The sequence below is a fragment of the Schistocerca piceifrons genome, chromosome 5, assembly GCF_021461385.2.
Source record: "Schistocerca piceifrons isolate TAMUIC-IGC-003096 chromosome 5, iqSchPice1.1, whole genome shotgun sequence".
NCBI lineage: Eukaryota > Metazoa > Arthropoda > Insecta > Orthoptera > Acrididae > Schistocerca > Schistocerca piceifrons.
In genome coordinates this window covers 640,982,404-641,002,184 of record NC_060142.1, presented here as the reverse complement: position 1 = coordinate 641,002,184, position 19,781 = coordinate 640,982,404, and the positions used below count along the sequence as shown (strand labels likewise).

Below are 19,781 nucleotides of genomic sequence, written 5' to 3'. Positions count from 1 at the left end.
TGCGGTGTATAATTTACGACGCGCGCTGTATAATTAAGCAAAAGGTGTGAACTTCGCAGAATCTGCATTTGTTACGAATGAAATACTCGGGCGATCTTTCTGCTATGTTGGGTGTGCAGTAGAGTAACGGATTTATTGTCAACACATCCATTATATAGGGTCCGGCAGCGCTGTTGTATTATTCACGAGGTAACAGGCGGCGGGGCGCGACTGAACGTTTCCGGTGGCTCGGCCTCAAATCCTGCCTTTCTGCCCGTCGCTCACGTTCTCCCTCGCTGCCATTCGCTTTCACCCACTCTTTGTATCCTGCACTTTCTGACAAAAATCACTCTTCTTTATTTTCAGTGACAGTTCTGCTTTTATCTTTAACCTGGGTTAACTGTTTAGAACTCTAACCTGACATGAAAGCTTATGTGACACATAGAACGTCAAAACTACGAGCGTGAACTTTGACATTCTCCAATATTTACACAAACATTGTTATACGTAGTACTTTAAGTGGTGACTCTGTGCTATGTAGCAACTTACCTTGTTGAGGCACGAATAGCTACAGCATTTGGAGGGATATATTCCTCAAACCCCTGTTTTTAAAAAGAAGTTATTTTACAAATAAAAGCTAAACGTAATAGCTTTTAAAGCTAGTGTCAACAAGTTGCGGCTGCAACAAATATATCCTAGCCAAGCGGCTTGTTAGAATGTTAAGTAACCATGTGGTTATTTCCTCCTTCGCCATTCAACAATTATAGCAAGAATTACAAAAGTGATTCTCCACAGCTTCCCATATGATCATATTCATAAAACAACGAAGTATTTTCGTTAATGGCTACAATTATGTGATATCAGCGACAGAAACTGTCACGTGAAGTCGCCCTGTTCGACGTAAACTTCCGACGGACGCGTTCCCACCGAGTGTGTTACGTCCCTGAAGCATAAGAAAAATTTGGTTGGGGTTTAGAGCATTATATTGGCGCGAAGTCTGCCGATCTCAAATAGGACGCCACGTCCTTTCATTCCCTTGCCAGTGTGAGGGTACTGGTGTGTAGTATCTGTAAGTGGTTGTTCTTTGGAGGGCGACAATGCCCAGTGGCGCAGAGAGTCGCAAGCAGAGGCAGTTAGAGATGGGCACACTGAAACACTTAACTGTTTCGAAACAAATTAAACAGTACAACGTAATGTTTCGATGCGCTGTTTCGAAACAGTGAAACAGTTTGTGTTTTGTAATCTATTAAACCTACACATTTTATCATCTTGAATGTCTACTGTATAAGTATGTCCGTATAAACACAAATGAGGTGGGAGAGCGCTAATCATATAGCAGAAAGTATGAAACTATCACTTGGGCGTCTTGGCAGTTTCGTATTTCCTGCAGCAAATGCGCTGCTTTCGTGTCGTGTGACTTTCATACTTTTCAGTTGGCTGAGGACAGCCATAGCTGAAGACAGAAGAACCACCACGAACGGAACTGGAGGTGGGAGCAAACTGCAGAAACAACGGACATGCTACTGGGATTCCCACATTCCGTTAGTATGGGTAATATACCCATCCTGCTAATTTCGATGAACACAAAGGGAATCATTGTGGATAATAGGCACAGTGACTATAGTCTCAAAAATAACGCCAAATAATTCGAATAAATAACAAAATATAACAGAAAACATTTTGAATTTCTGCTATAAATTCACCATGCTTCCCAGCCCTCCCCGTTCACCATTACGCTATCAGTGATATGTCAAACAGATTGTTTGCAATTATACCTACATCAAATTTATGTTTATGTCTAATAACTCTCACTCTACGCCTTTTTTGTATTCAAAACGTTGTAGGCTTACTTGCGTTTCTTAATATGATTACTGTACATGAGAAGCGTATGTTATAAAAAAGTGTAATTTAATCGAATCATTTTCACATATTTATTATTTTGAATTTGAATAGTATGCGTTGTTTTATTGTTTGGTTAGTGTTTATAAAGCAGATGTTACGCCATTTCGTAATAGGACAGTCAGCTAGAAAAGAAACTTTATTTTCGGATATCTTAAGCTTCATGCTACTGCTTGTCAAAAAGATTTCGACACTCTTGAAAGTTGTGTTTCAGTACCTGTGCCGAGCCCGAATCTCGTCGGGCACAGAGCGGAATGAAACATCCCTGTTTCGATAGAATTAGTCCGTTCCAAGCACAGGTGGACTGAAACAGCCTTATTTTGAAACAACGATACAGTTTCTGTGTCTGGCTCGAGATCGAATCTGGTCTGGGTATCCGACACAGGGGCGGAATGAAACATCACTGTTTCGAAACAGTGAACCACAGCCGTTCCGAAACACTGAAACAGTTCCACGTATCGATACACTGTATCGAAACATAGAAACAGTGGCCAAGCCTAGAGGCAGTTGTTGAGAGGCTGTGGGAGGTGTAGGCTGCATGAGCCAAAGGCGGTTGCGTAGCGAAGGATTTATATCTGTGTTTAATAGTAGTGGCACACAGTTTGAATAATAGTGTGTTTATGTTTGTGCAGTTCTTGATGCGTCTCCATCGGTTAGTACCACACCATTCCATTTAACAATGAAAGAAGTCTCGATACACACGGTCAACTAAAACAAGAGGAATGTAACATAATAATTATTAATTAACCCATATAATCTCCAAGGAGACGGGAGCTTATACCGGCCATAGATACCACTGCTATCAACAGCATTTTTTCACCACCAGGCCTCGAACTGCTTATCTGTAAGTCGAAGGCCAATACAGAAGTTTTCGTTAGCATATCTGGCAATAGCGAGGGAAATCCAGGAGTGTTGCTGCTGGCCGGCCGCTGTGGCCGAAAGGTTCTAGGCGCCTCAGTCCGGAACCGCACTGCTTCTTCGGTCTCAGGTTCGAATCCTGCCTCGGGCATGGATGTGTGTGATGTCCTTAGGTTAGTTAGTTTTAAATAGTTCTACGTTCTAGGGGACTGATGACCTCAGATGTTAAGTCCCATAGTGCTCAGAGGCATTTGAACTATTTTTTTGCTGCTGTAGTGTCTGGTCAGAAGGCTCGTCTGCTGCAGATCTACAAGTCAGGCTGCAGTGCAGAAATCGCGATCTCCTGGGACTACAATTCTAAATATCAAAGTTATTTTCTTTGCTCCACATATGTCGTTATTAATACATTTGCTTCCTAGCTCCTGATGTTCGGTATCTTGGTATTTTCTCACGGTGCATACAATAATCATTTGATCTTTTGTGCTCAAAACATATAACTGGACAAAAAAAGAGTTTACTGACATGCTTTCATTCCGGGTACACATGAATGCTCAAACGTTATCCAGTGATGCACCGTATTCAGTATTGACGTATTACGGTATTCTGTGACATAATTCTACTCCAGTAGCCACTCTCAGAAACCCGAGATCGATTGCCACAACTCTGTTGTTTCCAAACGAGTTGCTCAGATATAACGTGCTTTGTTCGTCATCACCTACATACTACGTAACGAAAGTTGCTTCTTACGTAACGTAACTGATATTTTCGGCCACTGCATAAAACTGTTTGACATTATCCACCAATTTTCATATTAATCTTTTTAATTCTCTCTTCACCATCATTTACTTTCTTCGTGTGATCTAGTTTCCGTATTTGGTTCCTCATCTCTAAATTATCCCTAGCTTTATTACCACGCGCTGGAAGCCAGGGATGACATCCATCAACTAACCTCATACAACCTGGTACGAGAACACAGCTCATCGTAATTTTGACACTTGTTTAGGAAAGATCTTTGAAGCCATTGACGTAGCCAGTTTCAGTCGAAGCACGAGGTCAAATTGCCTCTAGTCTGCAAAAAAGGAAAAAATCTTTAAAGGGCGACATTTTAATAACTATTAATTAACACCTTTCATAGACAAAATTAAATTTGTGTTCCATAATCCGTTGAAGAAAAGGAATCCTTTCATATCCTTCACGATAACATACAGTTTAACATTTATTATTACGTTTTTCTAGTGATTTTGGTTTTTGTATGTTTGTAGCCCTTCTACAACCTTTCAGTAGCTGCATACGATCTAAACCGGCAGTTTGAGAGAGTTTCCCAATGTCATTCTTAAGCACTGAGTTGTCTGTGTAATCAGCCATCAATATAAATTTACATGAGCCTTGATTCTTAAGACACGTCCTAGTTCTGACGTATGAGTAATCTGACGCCATAGGAATAACTTCAGAAGCCACCTGAATGAAAGCCGTAGCCTCGATTGAGGTGAGCCACTTTTCAGTTGGGCAGTTCTGACAAGTCTTGAGCCGGCCGCTGTGACCGAGCGGTTCTAGGCGCATCAATCCGGAACCACACTGCTGCTACAGTCACTGGTTCGAATCCCGCCCCGGGCATGGATGTGTGTGATGCCCTTATGTTAGTTAGGTTTAAGTAGTTCTAAGTCTAGGGGTCTGATGACCTCAGATGTTAAGTCCCATAGCGCTTAGAGCCACTTGAAGCACTTGATAAGTCTTGACATGACATCGGCAAGCTTAGGTAGTAGAGTGTTCTCACAGCTACGGACGTGTGTATGTTTCCAAGATGGCAGTGTGTTGTTTTTGTTTAGGGTGAAGATGCCAACACTGACTCACTGAGGCAACGAGACATTTCACTGTAGCGGACTCGTGTTGCTTGTTTTGCACAGGGCAGTAATAAATATATATCATTCGAAATATCTTTTCATTTTTTATAAAGTGAAGAAAAATTTCAGTCAACATACGAAGTCTCGGACCTTGAATAGCGGGCAGTACACGACTACAAGATAACTATGTCCACCGGAGGAGTGGGTTTCAGTTTCAGAATGTACGTTATTAGTAAGGGCTCGAATGAATACAACTTGAAATACACGGTAAGTAGATGTCACCAAACGATTGCTCTATGAATACGATAAACTATGAGGTAAAGTAGCAAACTACCTTAAGCTTGGTTGATAATGTTCTCGTGTCCAGTATAAGGAGCATCTTTAATCAAGGAGTGTCAAACCGATATAAAGGCACATTACACACATTCTACTGGAAAAACGAAGTGTCACGTATTTCGTGAGAGTGTCTGTCACTTTTGACGTAGTATCTGCTGTAAGGGGATTCGTCTCTACTGTAAGGGGCCAGAAAGCCGTGCTGAATATTCTAAGGTATCAACATCCGCTCAAAACAAATTAGATGTGGAGCAGTATTCAAAGCAACTAGCGTTGATGGCTGAACGTAGCTTGGTGCGTATCTGAAGATAATATAGCAGGGCAATGGTGGTGCGAAAAAAATTGCCACCCGTAGCGAAATTCTTTCTCCTACTATGGAGAGCATAATGTCTCCTAAATCTGTTCTAGTTTCATCACTGGCTGTATTCTCAATTTCTTTTCTTAATGACGTTCATCTTGCTCGATTTTATGAAGAGGACGACGTCAAAATTTTGCAATGTGAGACTCGTTTCAGAAACAACGCTCTATGCTTAACCGGTCCTCTAGAGAGCGAATGTCGGTAAGTATCGATCTTCTGCACGCCGTTTCATCTGTCTGTAACGTTATCGGACACATTTTTTAGTCGTTTTGCCTCGGTTTCGTAACGAACAAACACAGTCCACATCAATACGACGCACAAACACAGACGTAGCGCAACATTTAAATTCTGCAATCATCGGAAAACGACTCCTAAATGCAGCGAGCTGATGATCGGAAATAATCTCGTTCCGCGCCGGTCAATCCAATTAGCGCCGTTACCGCGACATTACGCAGGTTTCGAGGAAGCAGGCGGCCGATATTTACCGCTCTTCACGTAACGGCCTCTAATTGTTAATTTGTAGACGTGAGCACTCCCCGGTCGCGCTGGTAATAACAATCAGCGCGAAATGCGCGACTGCGCGCGCGCTAGCGATTTAGTGCGGACCGCAGATGTCCCTCTACCCTGAAACCGACGTTTGTGAGGGAGGGAGCAGAAGAGGGGAGGATCAAATGGGGGAAAAAAACTGCCGCCGCCATAGTAATGGACAGCATTGGTGAACCATGGGATGTAGGCACGCTGGACGTTACTAATGAGTGAAATGCCTCACATAAGCTAATTCAATCTGTACAATCGCAGTTTCGTTAAAATCCTGGCATCAACAGTGTGTCTCAAGAAGAAAAGAAGATCAGAATCAGGAGTCTCCTCGACAACGATACATGAGAAACGGAGTTCAAGCACGAGTTTGAGCAAAAAGTCAGCTGCGTGTTTTTGGAAATAATAACTTCAGCATTCGCCTTAAGCATTTAATGGAAAACACGGACAACCAAAATCTGGAGGTTGGGACTGGAACTTGATCTGTAGCTAGAGGATAACAAGAGGTGGCGGAAAAAACCATCTGAAATGGAATAAAATAAAATCATTTCACGTATTCATGTATTCTGTTATGTGATCGCTTTTCTAAAATTGCTATACTTCAATTACAGCAGCATTTCTGTTAGCAGGTAGCCGTATATGTGCAAAGAATGCGTATATATTCCTCAAAGTGTTTTAATAATCTTGAAGCTCCTTAGGAAGCCTATGGATATTTCTTTACAAATGTTAAAAATAGTATTTTGACCACTGACTGGAATTTAAAGTAACTGTAAATTTTACATATAATTTTTCAATGTGAGTAACCGCAGCTCAGTCTATGTATGGTTAGTTTTTTTTTAAATTTTGTAGTAAAATCAAAAAAACTGTAGATAATGCTTGTAGCTGCGAATTCTTGTTTATTCTGGTACCATGGTACAACCGGATTCGCGATAATGAATCACAATTTCAGGTTAAGTCGACATCAACACAGAGTAGCACTCAAAAGTATTTTGACAACATAAAATTCGTTACTATTTCTGTTAAAATAAAACACTGTCGGACAGTGTCATGAGTATAGTGTCGAGCAGAATAATTGCGATTATCTAAAGGTGTCAGGTTGCGACTTATTTGTTTACACTTTGCGCTGCCGGATGAATGCGACTTTCAGCGACACGCAGTTTGCTCCGTGAATTCGTGCACGTTCCTTGCTTCTTAGTTTTGATTTCTACTGATATTTACTTACAGTGATCATTTCAATATGCCGAAACGTTTGGAATATTCCAGTGACTTTAGAAACACCGTAATAAGTGCAATAAAGCAAGGACTGAAACAAACCGGAGTTGCTTGTATTTTTAGAGTGTACATGGGAAAAAGTGTACAATAAACGAAAGACAGTCAAAAATAAGCCTCGCAGTGGACGTCAAAGAAAAGGGTCTCGTAACGTCGATCATATTGTAAAAAAAAGTTATCAACAATGACGTTCGCAAGTCGGCTGTAATGGCACAAAGATAAATGACCAGAAAATATACCGTCGACATTCACGCTTCCACTGTCAAACAATGCTTGAAACTCTTTGCAGGGCATGGACGAAGACGGACGAAAAAGCCTTTAGTGTCTACGAAAAAGAGGAAGGCCCGACTTACGTTAGCAAAACGGCACAGATCATGGTCAAGTTCAGACTGGTCTAAAGTTCTGTGGAGTGACGCGGGCAAATTTAATTTAATGTCATCTGATGACATCAAATATGTTTGACGTCCTGTAAATAAAAGATGTGACTTTCGGTACCAAATTCCACGGGCAAATATAAAGGTGGCAGTGTGACGGTTTGGGGATGTTTTTCGCCATTTTGAGCTAGATCGCTAGTTCGAACTGAACCTTATTAGGGATTGGTTCGTTTACAAAAAAGTATTGAAGACTCAAATGCTACCATACGCTGAACACCAAAATCCAGGTGGATATTTTCAACAAGATAACGATCCCAAGCACAAGTCCAAGTACATTAGTGATTTTTTAAAACGCAAAAAAGTAAAGATTTTATATTGGCCAAGCCGAACTCCGGATCTGAATCCCATAGAACATCTATGGGAGAAGTTGGATAGCAGAAACAGAATAAAAAATTATCCGAACAAAGACGCTTTTTCTGACAGTCTCAAAAATGAGTGGGATAAAATTCCGATGGATCGATTGCGAAAGTAGGTAGACTCAATGCCGGCGCGCTGTGAGACTGTCATAAAAGCTAAGGGGTATCCTACTAAATAACGATTTTCTTATTATGGTAGATGATAGTTATGTGTTAAAAAACGTTTTTTTCAACAATGTCAAAACACTTTTGCTCCACCATCGTACTTATTAAAAAAATTACACCCTATTACTTGGCTACTTGTTCATTATTCTGTAGAACACTGAATATCCATCAATGAAACAAATTACTTTTTGATTAATCCAGTTATTATACAGGGCTATTACAAATGATTGAAGCGATTTCATAAATTCACAGTAGCTCCATTCATTGACATATGGTCACGACACACTACAGATACGTAGAAAAACTCATAAAGTTTTGTTCGGCTGAAGCCGCTCTTCAGGTTTCTGCCGCCAGAGCGCTCGAGAGCGCAGTGAGACAAAATGGCGACAGAAGCCGAGAAAGCGTATGTCGTGCTTGAAATGCACTCACATCAGTCAGTCATAACAGTGCAACGACACTTCAGGACGAAGTTCAACAAAGATCCACCAACTGCTAACTCCATTCGGCGATGGTATGCGCAGTTTAAAGCATCTGGGTGCCTCTGTAAGGGGAAATCAACGGGTCGGCCTGCAGTGAGCGAAGAAACGGTTGAACGCGTGCGGGCAAGTTTCACGGGTAGCCCGCGGAAGTCGACGAATAAAGCAAGCAGGGAGCTAAACGTACCACAGCCGACGGTTTGGAAAATCTTACGGAAAAGGCTAAAGCAGAAGCCTTTCCGTTTACAATTGCTACAAGCCCTGACACCCGATGACAAAGTCAAACGCTTTGAATTTTCGGCGCGGTTGCAACAGCTCATGGAAGAGGATGCGTTCAGTGCGAAACTTGTTTTCAGTGATGAAGCAACATTTTTTCTTAACGGTGAAGTGAACAGACACAATGTGCGAATCTGGGCGGTAGAGAATCCTCACGCATTCGTGCAGCAAATTCGCAATTCACCAAAAGTTAACGTGTTTTGTGCAATCTCACGGTTTGAAGTTTACGGCCCCTTTTTCTTCTGCGAAAAAAACGTTACAGGACACGTGTATCTGGACATGCTGGAAAATTGGCTCATGCCACAACTGGAGACCGACAGCGCCGACTTCATCTTTCAACAGGATGGTGCTCCACCGCACTTCCATCATGATGTTCGGCATTTCTTAAACAGGAGATTGGAAAACCGATGGATCGGTCGTGGTGGAGATCATGATCAGCAATTCATGTCATGGCCTCCACGCTCTCCCGACTTAACCCCATGCGATTTCTTTCTGTGTGGTTATGTAAAAGATTCAGCGTTTAAACCTCCCCTACCAAGAAAGAACTGCGAGCTCGCATCAACGATGCTTTCGAACTCATTGATGGGGACATGCTGCGCCGAATGTGGGAGAAACTTGATTATCGGCTTGATGTCTGCCGAATCACTAAAGGGGCACATATCGAACATTTGTGAATGACTAAAAAAACTTTTTGAGTTTTTGTATGTGTGTGCAAAGCATTGTGAAAATATCTCAAATAATAAAGTTATTGTAGAGCTGTGAAATCGCTTCAATCATTTGTAATAACCAGCCGGCCGAAGTGGCCGAGCGGTTAAAGGCGCTACAGTCTGGAACCGCACGACCACTACGGTCGCAGGTTCGAATCCTGCCTCGGGCATGGATGTGTGTGATGTCCTTAGGTTAGTTAGGTTTAAGTAGTTCTAAGTTCTAGAGGACTTATGACCACAGCAGTTGAGTCCCATAGTGCTCAGAGCCATTTGAACCATTTGTAATAACCCTGTATACGTCAAAATACTTTCGAGCGCTACTGCACTCCCGAATTAGATACCGTTTAGTGAAAGTGTCTACTGCGTAGCAGACGGAAAAATACTCACTTAGCTGGATTACAGTAAGTCATTAAACTACTACAGTCTTCCAGCGTTCTACGAAGTCTATGTGGAAAGTAAGGTCCGATCAGGAACGAAATGGAATCCACAGTGAAAGACAGAAATGTTTTATTTGCAACAGTTTGCTACTCCTTCCAACTACTTCTCTACAAGGTCGCCTCTCCGACTGACAAATTTGTTCAAATGGTTCAAATGGCTCTGAGCACTATGGGACTTAACATCTATGGTCATCAGTCCCCTATAACTTAGAACTACTTAAACCTAACTAACCTAAGGACAGCACACAACACCCAGTCATCACGAGGCAGAGAAAATCCCTAACCCCGCCGGGAATCTAACCCGGGAACCCGGGCGTGGGAAGCGAGAACGCTACCGCACGACCACGAGCTGCAGACGACAAATTTGTTGTAGCATTGTCCCTACTTTCCAATACCCTCGTCACAGAAGGCTGCCATCTGTGCTTTCCGTCACTTCTATACGCGGTTTGCTATTCCTGTCTGTGGCAAAATGCTGTTCTCATGATTAGCGGTTCATGTGAGCAGAGGTGGACACCAGAGGGAACCAAGTCCGGGCTGTCCGGTGTGTAACCAAACACTTTCCATCGGAAACGCTGCAGGAGCGTCCTCATTGCTCTCGCGGTACGCGGACGAGAATAGTCATGAAGAAGGAAACGCATGACAAGTACGTTATGCAGGGTGGCATGAAATCAGACGAAATCTCTCAGCGGACACCCATGCTTGTCGGGAGACACTATTGCTCTAGACATGTTTACATGTTAACTGTATACTCAGAACTGAAAGGCGAGAGGTGACGTGATCGAAAGGCATACTACAGACACTACCCGCCTATACAAAGTTTCGTCGGATTTTCACTGTCCTTTCCATTTCGCGATCAGTCGGATCTTACTTTCCGAATAGTCCTCTTATAAGGAACATATCCTGACATCATCAGATGCAATGGATGTTGAAATATTCGTTAATAATTTTAGACAGTTACAGGTCACACTGAGATAGCTCTTTTTTTGCGAACTATCAACAGTTCGACTCAATTTCGTGTTCTTCCGCTCAACGGCCCTATTTTTCTGGTCAAAGTTAGTATCTCCCTCAGTGATGACCTGCGATTCCCTAAGTTACTGATGGATCATTCAACATCCATGGCATTTGATGATTCTAAGGTGTGCCTTGAGCGATCGTATTGGCTTAACGGCTTCAAGTAATCCAGTTAAAGTGAGTACTTTTCTATTTCCTTCATAGTAGGCGCTACAATTTCTATCACTTAACGGTCTCTAACATAAAGGTGCGACTCAGTTGATCCCACAATAAACAGGAATTAGCAGCTACAAGCGGACTGTACAGTTCTTAAAAGAATCTACCGGTATTTAAAAAAGTATTTTTAACTATTAATTGGACAAGTGAGACACATACAGAAGTAGAAGAAATTAAAAGACATTTCCATTTTTCACCTCAGCTGGATTACGAATACCCTTATTTACTTCACACGATAATCTGATTTCAGCGATGTGCCATTTTCAGCTGTTTAGTATCCGCGCCAGCGGACGTCTAGATGGACGCATAGAACTCCCTCCGCCGCGTGCTTAGCTTCTTCCGTCGCCGGCGCTGGCCGTGCTGGCTCCCCCCGTAGACTGACTCGTTCGTCGAATTTCTTTCCCTTGTCCGGTGTCCAGCTCCCCATGCTTGCTGTCGAACCACTGTCGGCTAGCATAGGAGTACAGTATTTTGTGACGCTGTCACCCCTGTGCATACACAAAAAATGTGATAACTCAAAAGCACTTGACAACTGGACATCACCGACATCAGCTGATCGCGTGAGGTAAATGACTGTAATCGTATTGCTGTACAACCAAAGTGGAAAATGTAAACGTCTTTTATTAAAGTTGAGACGAAAGCAACTGATATGAGAAAACTTTCAGAAGAGATTACAATGCCGATGTTGATCTACAGCGCATGGGGATATAAGTGATAACATCACTATTAATCTGTAATATTTGTGTAAGCTTAAGACAACTAAAATACTCTTTGAAAACCAGAAACACCCAAGATGAGCAACAACGTAGATGATGTTGCATGCTTAATGAAAAGCGAGGAGAAGAAAGGTCGAATACCTGAGTTCATTATAGTCTAAAGTGGCGGCAGGATACAGCCAAAAGAACAGATACAGTAACTGGAAAAATTCCAGGAAAACCGGCCCCGTAACATTTAGTGCTACAATGGAAAGTGGACACACAAATGAACAATAAGGATTTCACATATTTAGTTGACATGGATTGAGTGCATAATCTGAAAGAAGGCTCGGTAGCGAGGATTACGGTGTAACGGATTTTCCATTTTGACAACGCAGATGGAATATCGTCAATATTCGCCTTGTCTGTTCTCCATTGCCTCTGATGTGCGACGCAGGTTTCGTGCGTATGGTGATTTATAAGGTTCATAAAGTGAGGCGTTTTGTGGAGTGTAGCCTCGTCTCGGTAAATACGTGAGTTTTGAATCCCATCATTCATTATTATACTCGCATGCTTTATCGGCTACTGACTTTGTTCAAATACCACTTCAGTACCTTTGGCGACAACTGTAGATCCGAACGATGAGAGCGAAGAAAATTTCGGAAGTTCGAAAGTGTTTTGTCGCCTATCCGACTGCTTTCTGCAAACAGGGTGCTACACGCAACAAATTCATTTCGCTGGTACGATGCCCTTCAAACGTAGTGGCGCAGGACGGCATTAAATGACGAGTGAGTCGAAGTTTTCGGCTAATGCGCTCTCTTATCTCAAGTATCAGCACAGGGAAGGACGAACGAGCTGGGGGCCCGTCGGAGGAAGCGGAGTAGGGTCTCGTCCAAGTAAAGCAGAGTTAATTGGACGAAGAGGTGTTCCCGACGAGAACTTTACGAAGCGGCATCTCCGATACTAATGTAGGAGGCTACCAGGAAATGAACAAAGCAGGCACTCAAGCGACGAAACTAAACGAGGAATTTTCATACTGTGTGTTTCACTAGCCTTCACACGTTACAAAGAGAAACATTTTCGCTGAGAAATTTGTTGTATTTGTAACCGGGAAACAGAAACATGATTTGTCTTAGGTTTTGTAATTTTTACTTTTATTAAGGGGGGGTAGGACGTCAAACAGGCCGACTTGGAGCAGGAGAGGCATCACAGGACATTTTAATTTCCAGTGTTCATATTTTTACAAATAAATTCATTAAACTTTGTCAGCATCACCAAGAAGGATTCAAGATTCACACTCATTCCAGTGGAAGTTCGAAAACATAACAAAATAAATTTTTTACGTGTGAAATTTCATCATTTTTTTCACTTACTAATGGCTGCATTTGTTGCTATAGGTACACTTTTCTTCATAAGTTAGAGAGATTCTTCGATGAATTTTGCACAGCATACATACCGTACTTACAGGGGTATGAAACTCTAGAAATTATTTAATTTATCAAAAAACGAATGAACTGTTCTATTTTAAAACTCATGTTTAGAAAAAACACAAATTTTGTAGTTAATTACCGCAATTTTTACCACAGTTTTTAATAGATTTGGAAAATTCTAGAGTTTCATACACCTTTAAGTATGGTTTGTGTGTTGTGCAAAATTCATCGAAGTATCTCTGTTATTTATGAAGAAAACTGTACCTATAGCAACAAATGCTGCCATTAGTAACTGAAAAATATGATGAAATATCACATGTAAAAAAAAATTATTTCGTTATGTTTTACAACTTCTATTGCTAAGAGTGTGACTTCTGAATTCTTCCTGGTCATGCTGACGAAGTTTTATAAATTTATTTGTAGAAGTATAGACAGTGGAAATTGAAATGTCCTGTGGTGCCTCTCCTGCTCCAAGTCAGCCCGTTTGACGTCCTACCCACCTTAAACGAGAAGAAAGAAGTATTTTGAGTAGGGAGATGTCGAATATTTATGAGTCATTTACACTTCAACAATGATCATTCTTAATGGATTGTCTTTGCTGCATAACATTGCAGTAAGGTTCTCCCGTCCTCCAGAGAAAAATAAGCAGTATTTCTACTGCTTTCAATTTAATAGCGGCGAAGACACTTACTAAATGTTTCTACTAATTTTTCCCATAACCCTACCAAAATGACTCTGAGCACTATGCGACTTAACTTCTGAAGTCATCAGTCGCCTAGAACTTAGAACTAATTAAACCTAACTAACCTAAGGAAATCACACACATCCACGCCCGACGCAGGATTCGAACCTGCCACCGTAGCGGTCGCTCGGCTCCAGACTGCAGGGCCTAGAACCGCTCGGCCACTCCGGCCGGCATAACCCTAAGAAAATCCGTTTATGTCCTATTACACATTAAGCACATTAAGCCAGTCTTATAAAATTGAATTTCAGTGTTACATTCGCATGTATTCTAAAGACAACTGTAGATGTCAAATACTGCTTCTTAGCTTTGTTTTTCTTTTGTCCATCCATTTCACACACAAAGAAGAATATTTCTTAAGCTTTCCTTGTAGGGATATATCATCAACTTCTTCTGAAGTTAAAGGTGGTTGGCCATGTGTGGCCGTTAGGTTCTAGGCGCTTCAGTCGGGAACCGCGTGACTGCTTAGGTTAGTTAGGTTTAAGTAGTTCTAAGTTCTAGGTGACTGATGACCTCAGAAGTTAAGTCCCATAGTGCTCAGAGCAATTTGAACAATTTTGATCCAGTATAGCCGTAACTAATTATAAGGAGACCTATGGACTTCCGATCATTGTAGGACTAATAACAGTAAGATTCCATAATAGAGGATTCCGTGGAGCTCTCGTATGTACATACACACCAAATTACGAACTAACAAGTGTAGAAACGTAGTTAGTCTGATGAGTTGAGCGAGCGATCGAGCACGAGCCTACCTTCGTGACGTACGCGCCGCGGCCTGTATTTCTCGTAGGCCACGAGCCTACTACCTTCAGTGACGTCACTGGTGCCCACTCCAGCACCATATGTGGTAATGTTTCTGTTGCCAACCCACCGAACCCGCTTCAACTTTCGAAAGGCCGGGCCCCAAGCTGTGCTTGGCCGCAGACACCTAGCTGAGATAGCTTCTTTCGTAACGCTTTTGCAAAATCCGTAACTCTGTTCAATATTAGATACCTCGTCGCATGCAATTCGGTGTCTGTTTTCCAGAGGATCTTCTGCTACCGCTGATTTGTCGGGATACCGAACGCGCGAAGTTTTATGTCGCGCTGAATGTGCGTCGTAATGGATAGCGCCCTGTAAAATACGACAAATATTGCTGCCTACGGTGTCCTCAGATCACGATCCGGAAAACGGACACCGACTGCATTCCTTGAGACATCTATAATGAAATACAATAATGGATTCTGTGATATGAATATACAAAAAAGGCAGTCGAGATAAAAATTTCTAATAACATCCCCCATAAAGACGGATGCCTACAGGTAAGCAGAGCGTGGGAGTCGTCCATCGGGAAGCTGTAGTGGGCTCGGCGGGTGGTCAACGAAACCATTACCATGTATGGCGCTAGACTGGGCGCCAATGAAGTCGCACACGGTAGCACCGCTATAATGACTGCTGCAGCGATCACACGAGATTCGCCATTTGACAACGGCCAAGAAGTATTCAGTAGGAGGCACTTTGACATATAACCAGTTGACGTGGCTGGAAGCCGTACAAAATTTTATCATTATATAACAGCGTGAAACCGTCCGCGGCTCGTGGTCTTGCTGTAGCGTTCTCGCTTCTTGCGCACGGGGTCCCGGGTCCGATTCCCGGCGGGGCCAGCGATTTTCTCTGCCTCGAGATGACTGGGTGTTGTGTGTATTTCATCCTCATTCACTCGCAAGTCGCCATAGTGGCGTTAAAGAACTTGTGGAGCGGCGGCCGAACAGCCCCGCGAAGGGTCTCACGACCACCAATGCTATACGCTCATTATTATTATTATTACTACTACCGTGAAACCATACATTCGTATAATGAATGTTCCTATAGAGCAGTGGTGTCCAACCTTTCAGCTCACCTTTGCTGAACTGGAAGATGATGAGTATACTGCTGGACCGCACTACAACATATTCAACACTAACAATAGTCGGTGAGCAAAGAGCGAAAAAAGAAAAAGTGCTGGGGGGGGGGGGGAGGGGTTGCATAGTGAACTCATTTAAGGAAGGATTATTTACAACAAGTGAAAGGAAATAATAGAGGATTTCCTTGTATTTCCATAAATTAATTTCATTATACGACTCTAAATCTCTAGCTTCTCAGTAGCAAATGAAGTAGCCTTAAATAACAGACCGTAGCACCTGACGGATTTTCCGGTTATAGGGACGAGGCTTTAGGGATTTCAGTATACCACGGGCGGCATCTCAAGAACGAGACGAACGAATAACAGACAAGAGTCGTGTGGCCATTGTCTCATACTGACAGTATTTACGAACTTCTAGCATGCTGGAGTAGCTTGGGGTCAGCAACGATTGTTAATCAGTAGAACGAAAAACCAGTCCAAGTTGCTAATTTTTACCTTTTATTCATTCGATGACCAGTTTCGGGCCGATATCCATTTTCAAATAATGGTAACAAAGTCGAAAATGCCATTTTCAAATATGTAAAAAATATGCAATGAACATTTACAGTTCATACAGATAGGTTCGAATCCTGCCTCGGGCATGGATGTGTGTGATGTCCTTAGGTTAGTTAGGTTTAAGTAGTTCTAAGTTCTAGGGGACTGATGACCACAGATGTTAAGTCCCATAGTGCTCAGAGCCATTTGAACCATTTTTCATACAGATAACTACAAATGTTCATTGAACGTTTTTGACCTCTATTAGCCGAGCGGTCTGAGGCGCTGCAGTCGTGGACTGTGCTTCTGATCCCGGCGGAGGTTCGAGTCCTCCCTCAGGAATGGGTGTGTGTGTTTGTCCTTAGGATAGTTTAGGTTAAGTAGTGTGTAAGCTTAGGGACTGATGGCCTTAGCAGTTAAGTCCCATAAGATTTCACACACATTTGAACATATTTTTGACCTCTTCGGAAACGCCATTTTCCACTTTGTTATGATGGTTTCAAAATGGGTCTATGCCCGAAAATAGTCATCGAATGAATAAAAAGTAAAAATTTGCAACTTGGGCCGGTTTTTCGTTCTACTGAAAATATTCAGTTTATCATAAATTTATTAAACGGTATTTTATGTTTTTTATTTATTTATTTATTTCTTACCGGTCGTATGACAGAGGCTCACTTCTTGTGCCGCACGATACTTGCTTTTGGCTGTATGCGGGCCACAGGTTGGACACCCCTCTTCTAGAGTATTTAATACCATGACATGCAGTCACTTAATATGCTCCACGAATGTAGCGCGGTCATTGTTAAAATAATCATTTCCTTGGAGGGAACTTCCAACATAGCATAGCAAGAAGGATAGTGGTAAATTGGCAGTATCATAAAACCCAGGTCACGGGCTCGGTGTGCTATCCAGCTGCCACAACCGTCATCACTGATGTGCCGCTACTGTCACAAGCACTACATGTGAGCGCCACGTGCGACTCGCGCGGCCTCTCACCTTGGAGCGGCCCTCGACCCTGCGGCCCTTGTTGAGCTGCAGCCAGGCGTCCCAGCGGTGCCTGTACAGCGTCACGCGGTTCCACTGGTTCAGCTGCACCGTCTCCTCAGACCGCACCACACCCAGGCCGGAGCCGCAGTCGAACCTGAAACCGTGAGGCCAGAGTCACTCCCAAATCTGATGCAAACATCAATACACTAACAGCACTAACCTGGATGTGGTTTCCCCTGTCTACTCACCATACGCGGGCTTTAAAACAATGAGAAAGAAAAGAGAAATTGATCAAAGAGGCTAGACATCCGTGACGAGTTCTAGACACGTTTTTAAGCAGGACTTGAGATAAATTTTTTTAAATGGCCCAAGTGCACGAATACTGATTTAAATCACAGCTCTAAAAACTTAGGAGTGTAGTCGAAGGTTGTAGGCCCATATGTTCATTAACTGAAAGTAACTGGTTTGATTTGATAGTGGCAACCCTATAATTCAAAGTAACGAAGGTACGGTATTACGTCTATATTTTAAAAACAAACAGTCGCCGTCGCTACTTACATTCATGCTGAATCAGACTGGGTGTCATACTGTAACCTTACATTTCAAGCAGATGGGGAGAAGTGACACACAGCTGTTCGGTGTGAGGGCTACTACCACTACGCTTAGGTTAGAAGCAGTTCTTCATGAGATTGCTAGTAAGTACGTCGTTTTAAAGAAATGTATTTTCGATTGAATAAATCCGGAAACTACAATTTTTAAAGGTGTCTGTAGCAGAACGAGGCAACGGCCTTGCCGCAGTGGTTACACCGGTTCACTTCTGCCAGTACCTCGTCTCCTACCTTCCAAACTTTACAGAAGCTCTTCTGCGAACCAGAAGAGCTTCTGTAAAGTCTGGAAGGTAGGAGAGTAGGTACTGGCAGAAGTGAAGCTGTGAGGACGGGGCGTGAGTCGTGCTTGGGTAGATCAGATGGTAGAGCACTTGCTCGCGAAAGGCTGAGGTCCCGAATTCGAGTCTCGGTCCGGCACACAGTTTTAATGTGCCAGGAACCTTCATATCAGCGCACACTCCACTGCAGAGTGAAAATCTCATTCTGAATGTGCAGAAATTATTGCGTGAATTAATAAAGTCACTGAAGTTGAAGAGGAGGGAGACAAAAAAATCACTAAAATTGGTATCAAAATGTTTATAACCAAAATATTGCATACTAGTAAGACCAGGGACAATAATATAATCCATTGTTACTAGTTATTATGACTTTGACAAACCATTATATTATTTGATTTTAAATTTAACATAAAAATCCGTGTGTAATTATATCACCGTAATAAAACACTGTGAAATGAAAGCTATAGTTAACTTTGAATTGTCCTTGTGATTTTCGTGATTAACACATTATAATTGGTAGGAATTTGGTATTTTCATTCGATTTCCATTTTCATTGTTTCACTTTCCGCACAAATTAAATAAATTAATTCTTTGATTTAATGCTATTAACCCAAAATTTCATTATTTTTAATTTGACCGTACCGTAAATGTGTAATTTTATGAGCAGAAACACAGTTTATTTTTATGATCTTATTAATTTTAAAGGTTTATTGCCAAGTAATACATATGTACGGATTCTTAGCATGCATTCAAATTCTTCTCCCAGCTTATACGAGAGTTGTTCAATAAATAATGCAACACATTATTCTGAAAGCAGGTTGGTCTTAATAAGGACTCTTATTCACTAATCCTTTGGCTACAAAACCCTATTCTTCAACGTAATCTCTGCTGGTTGCAGCGGCCTTACAACGCCTTACTGGGATGGCCTGTATGCCCGCATGGTACCACTGTACTGGTCGACGTCGAGGCCAACGTCTTGCTTGCCACACGACTGGGAGTTTGCGGTGCGAGATCCGGGCCGTTGAGGAATGAGGAAAATCAGTCCAATGGAGTTTTCTGAGCTCCTCTCGGATACTCAGGGTTCTTTGAGGCCTTGTGTTGTCATGAAGCTGTAGTTCGTTTCAATTTTTGTGGTGACGAACCCTCTGACGGAGTTTCTTCAGTTTGCTGATGGTAGTACAATACACTTCCGAGTTGATCGTTGCACCATGAGGGCGACAAAAAACAGAATAACGCTTTCAGAGTCCATGAAGCATCGCCATGACCTTACCGGCTGACGGTGCGTCCTTGAACTATTTCTTCGGAAGGGAGGTGGTGTGGTGCCACTCCATGAGAGATCGGAAGGTTTGAACGACCTTGTTGCGGTGATGGCAGACGCCTCGTACAATAACTCACCGTGCTTTTGTTCACTGTCGGGTCTACATACATTCTGCCAGTGCCCACGAATAATTGCGACGCTCTGGTTTTCCGCCAAAA

The 19,781-nt window shown here is 42.4% G+C and overlaps 1 protein-coding gene across 1 annotated transcript in view; it reads right to left on the bottom strand.

The window, feature by feature from the left end:
- LOC124799174 (pikachurin-like) overlaps positions 1 to 19,781 on the bottom strand; it is a 944,586-nt gene that overhangs the window by 187,126 nt on the left and 737,679 nt on the right. Inside the window, exon 6 of the mRNA XM_047262711.1 lies at positions 17,429 to 17,573. Within this exon, the coding sequence (XP_047118667.1) occupies positions 17,429 to 17,573 (145 nt within the window). The remainder of the gene's footprint in view (positions 1 to 17,428; positions 17,574 to 19,781) is intronic.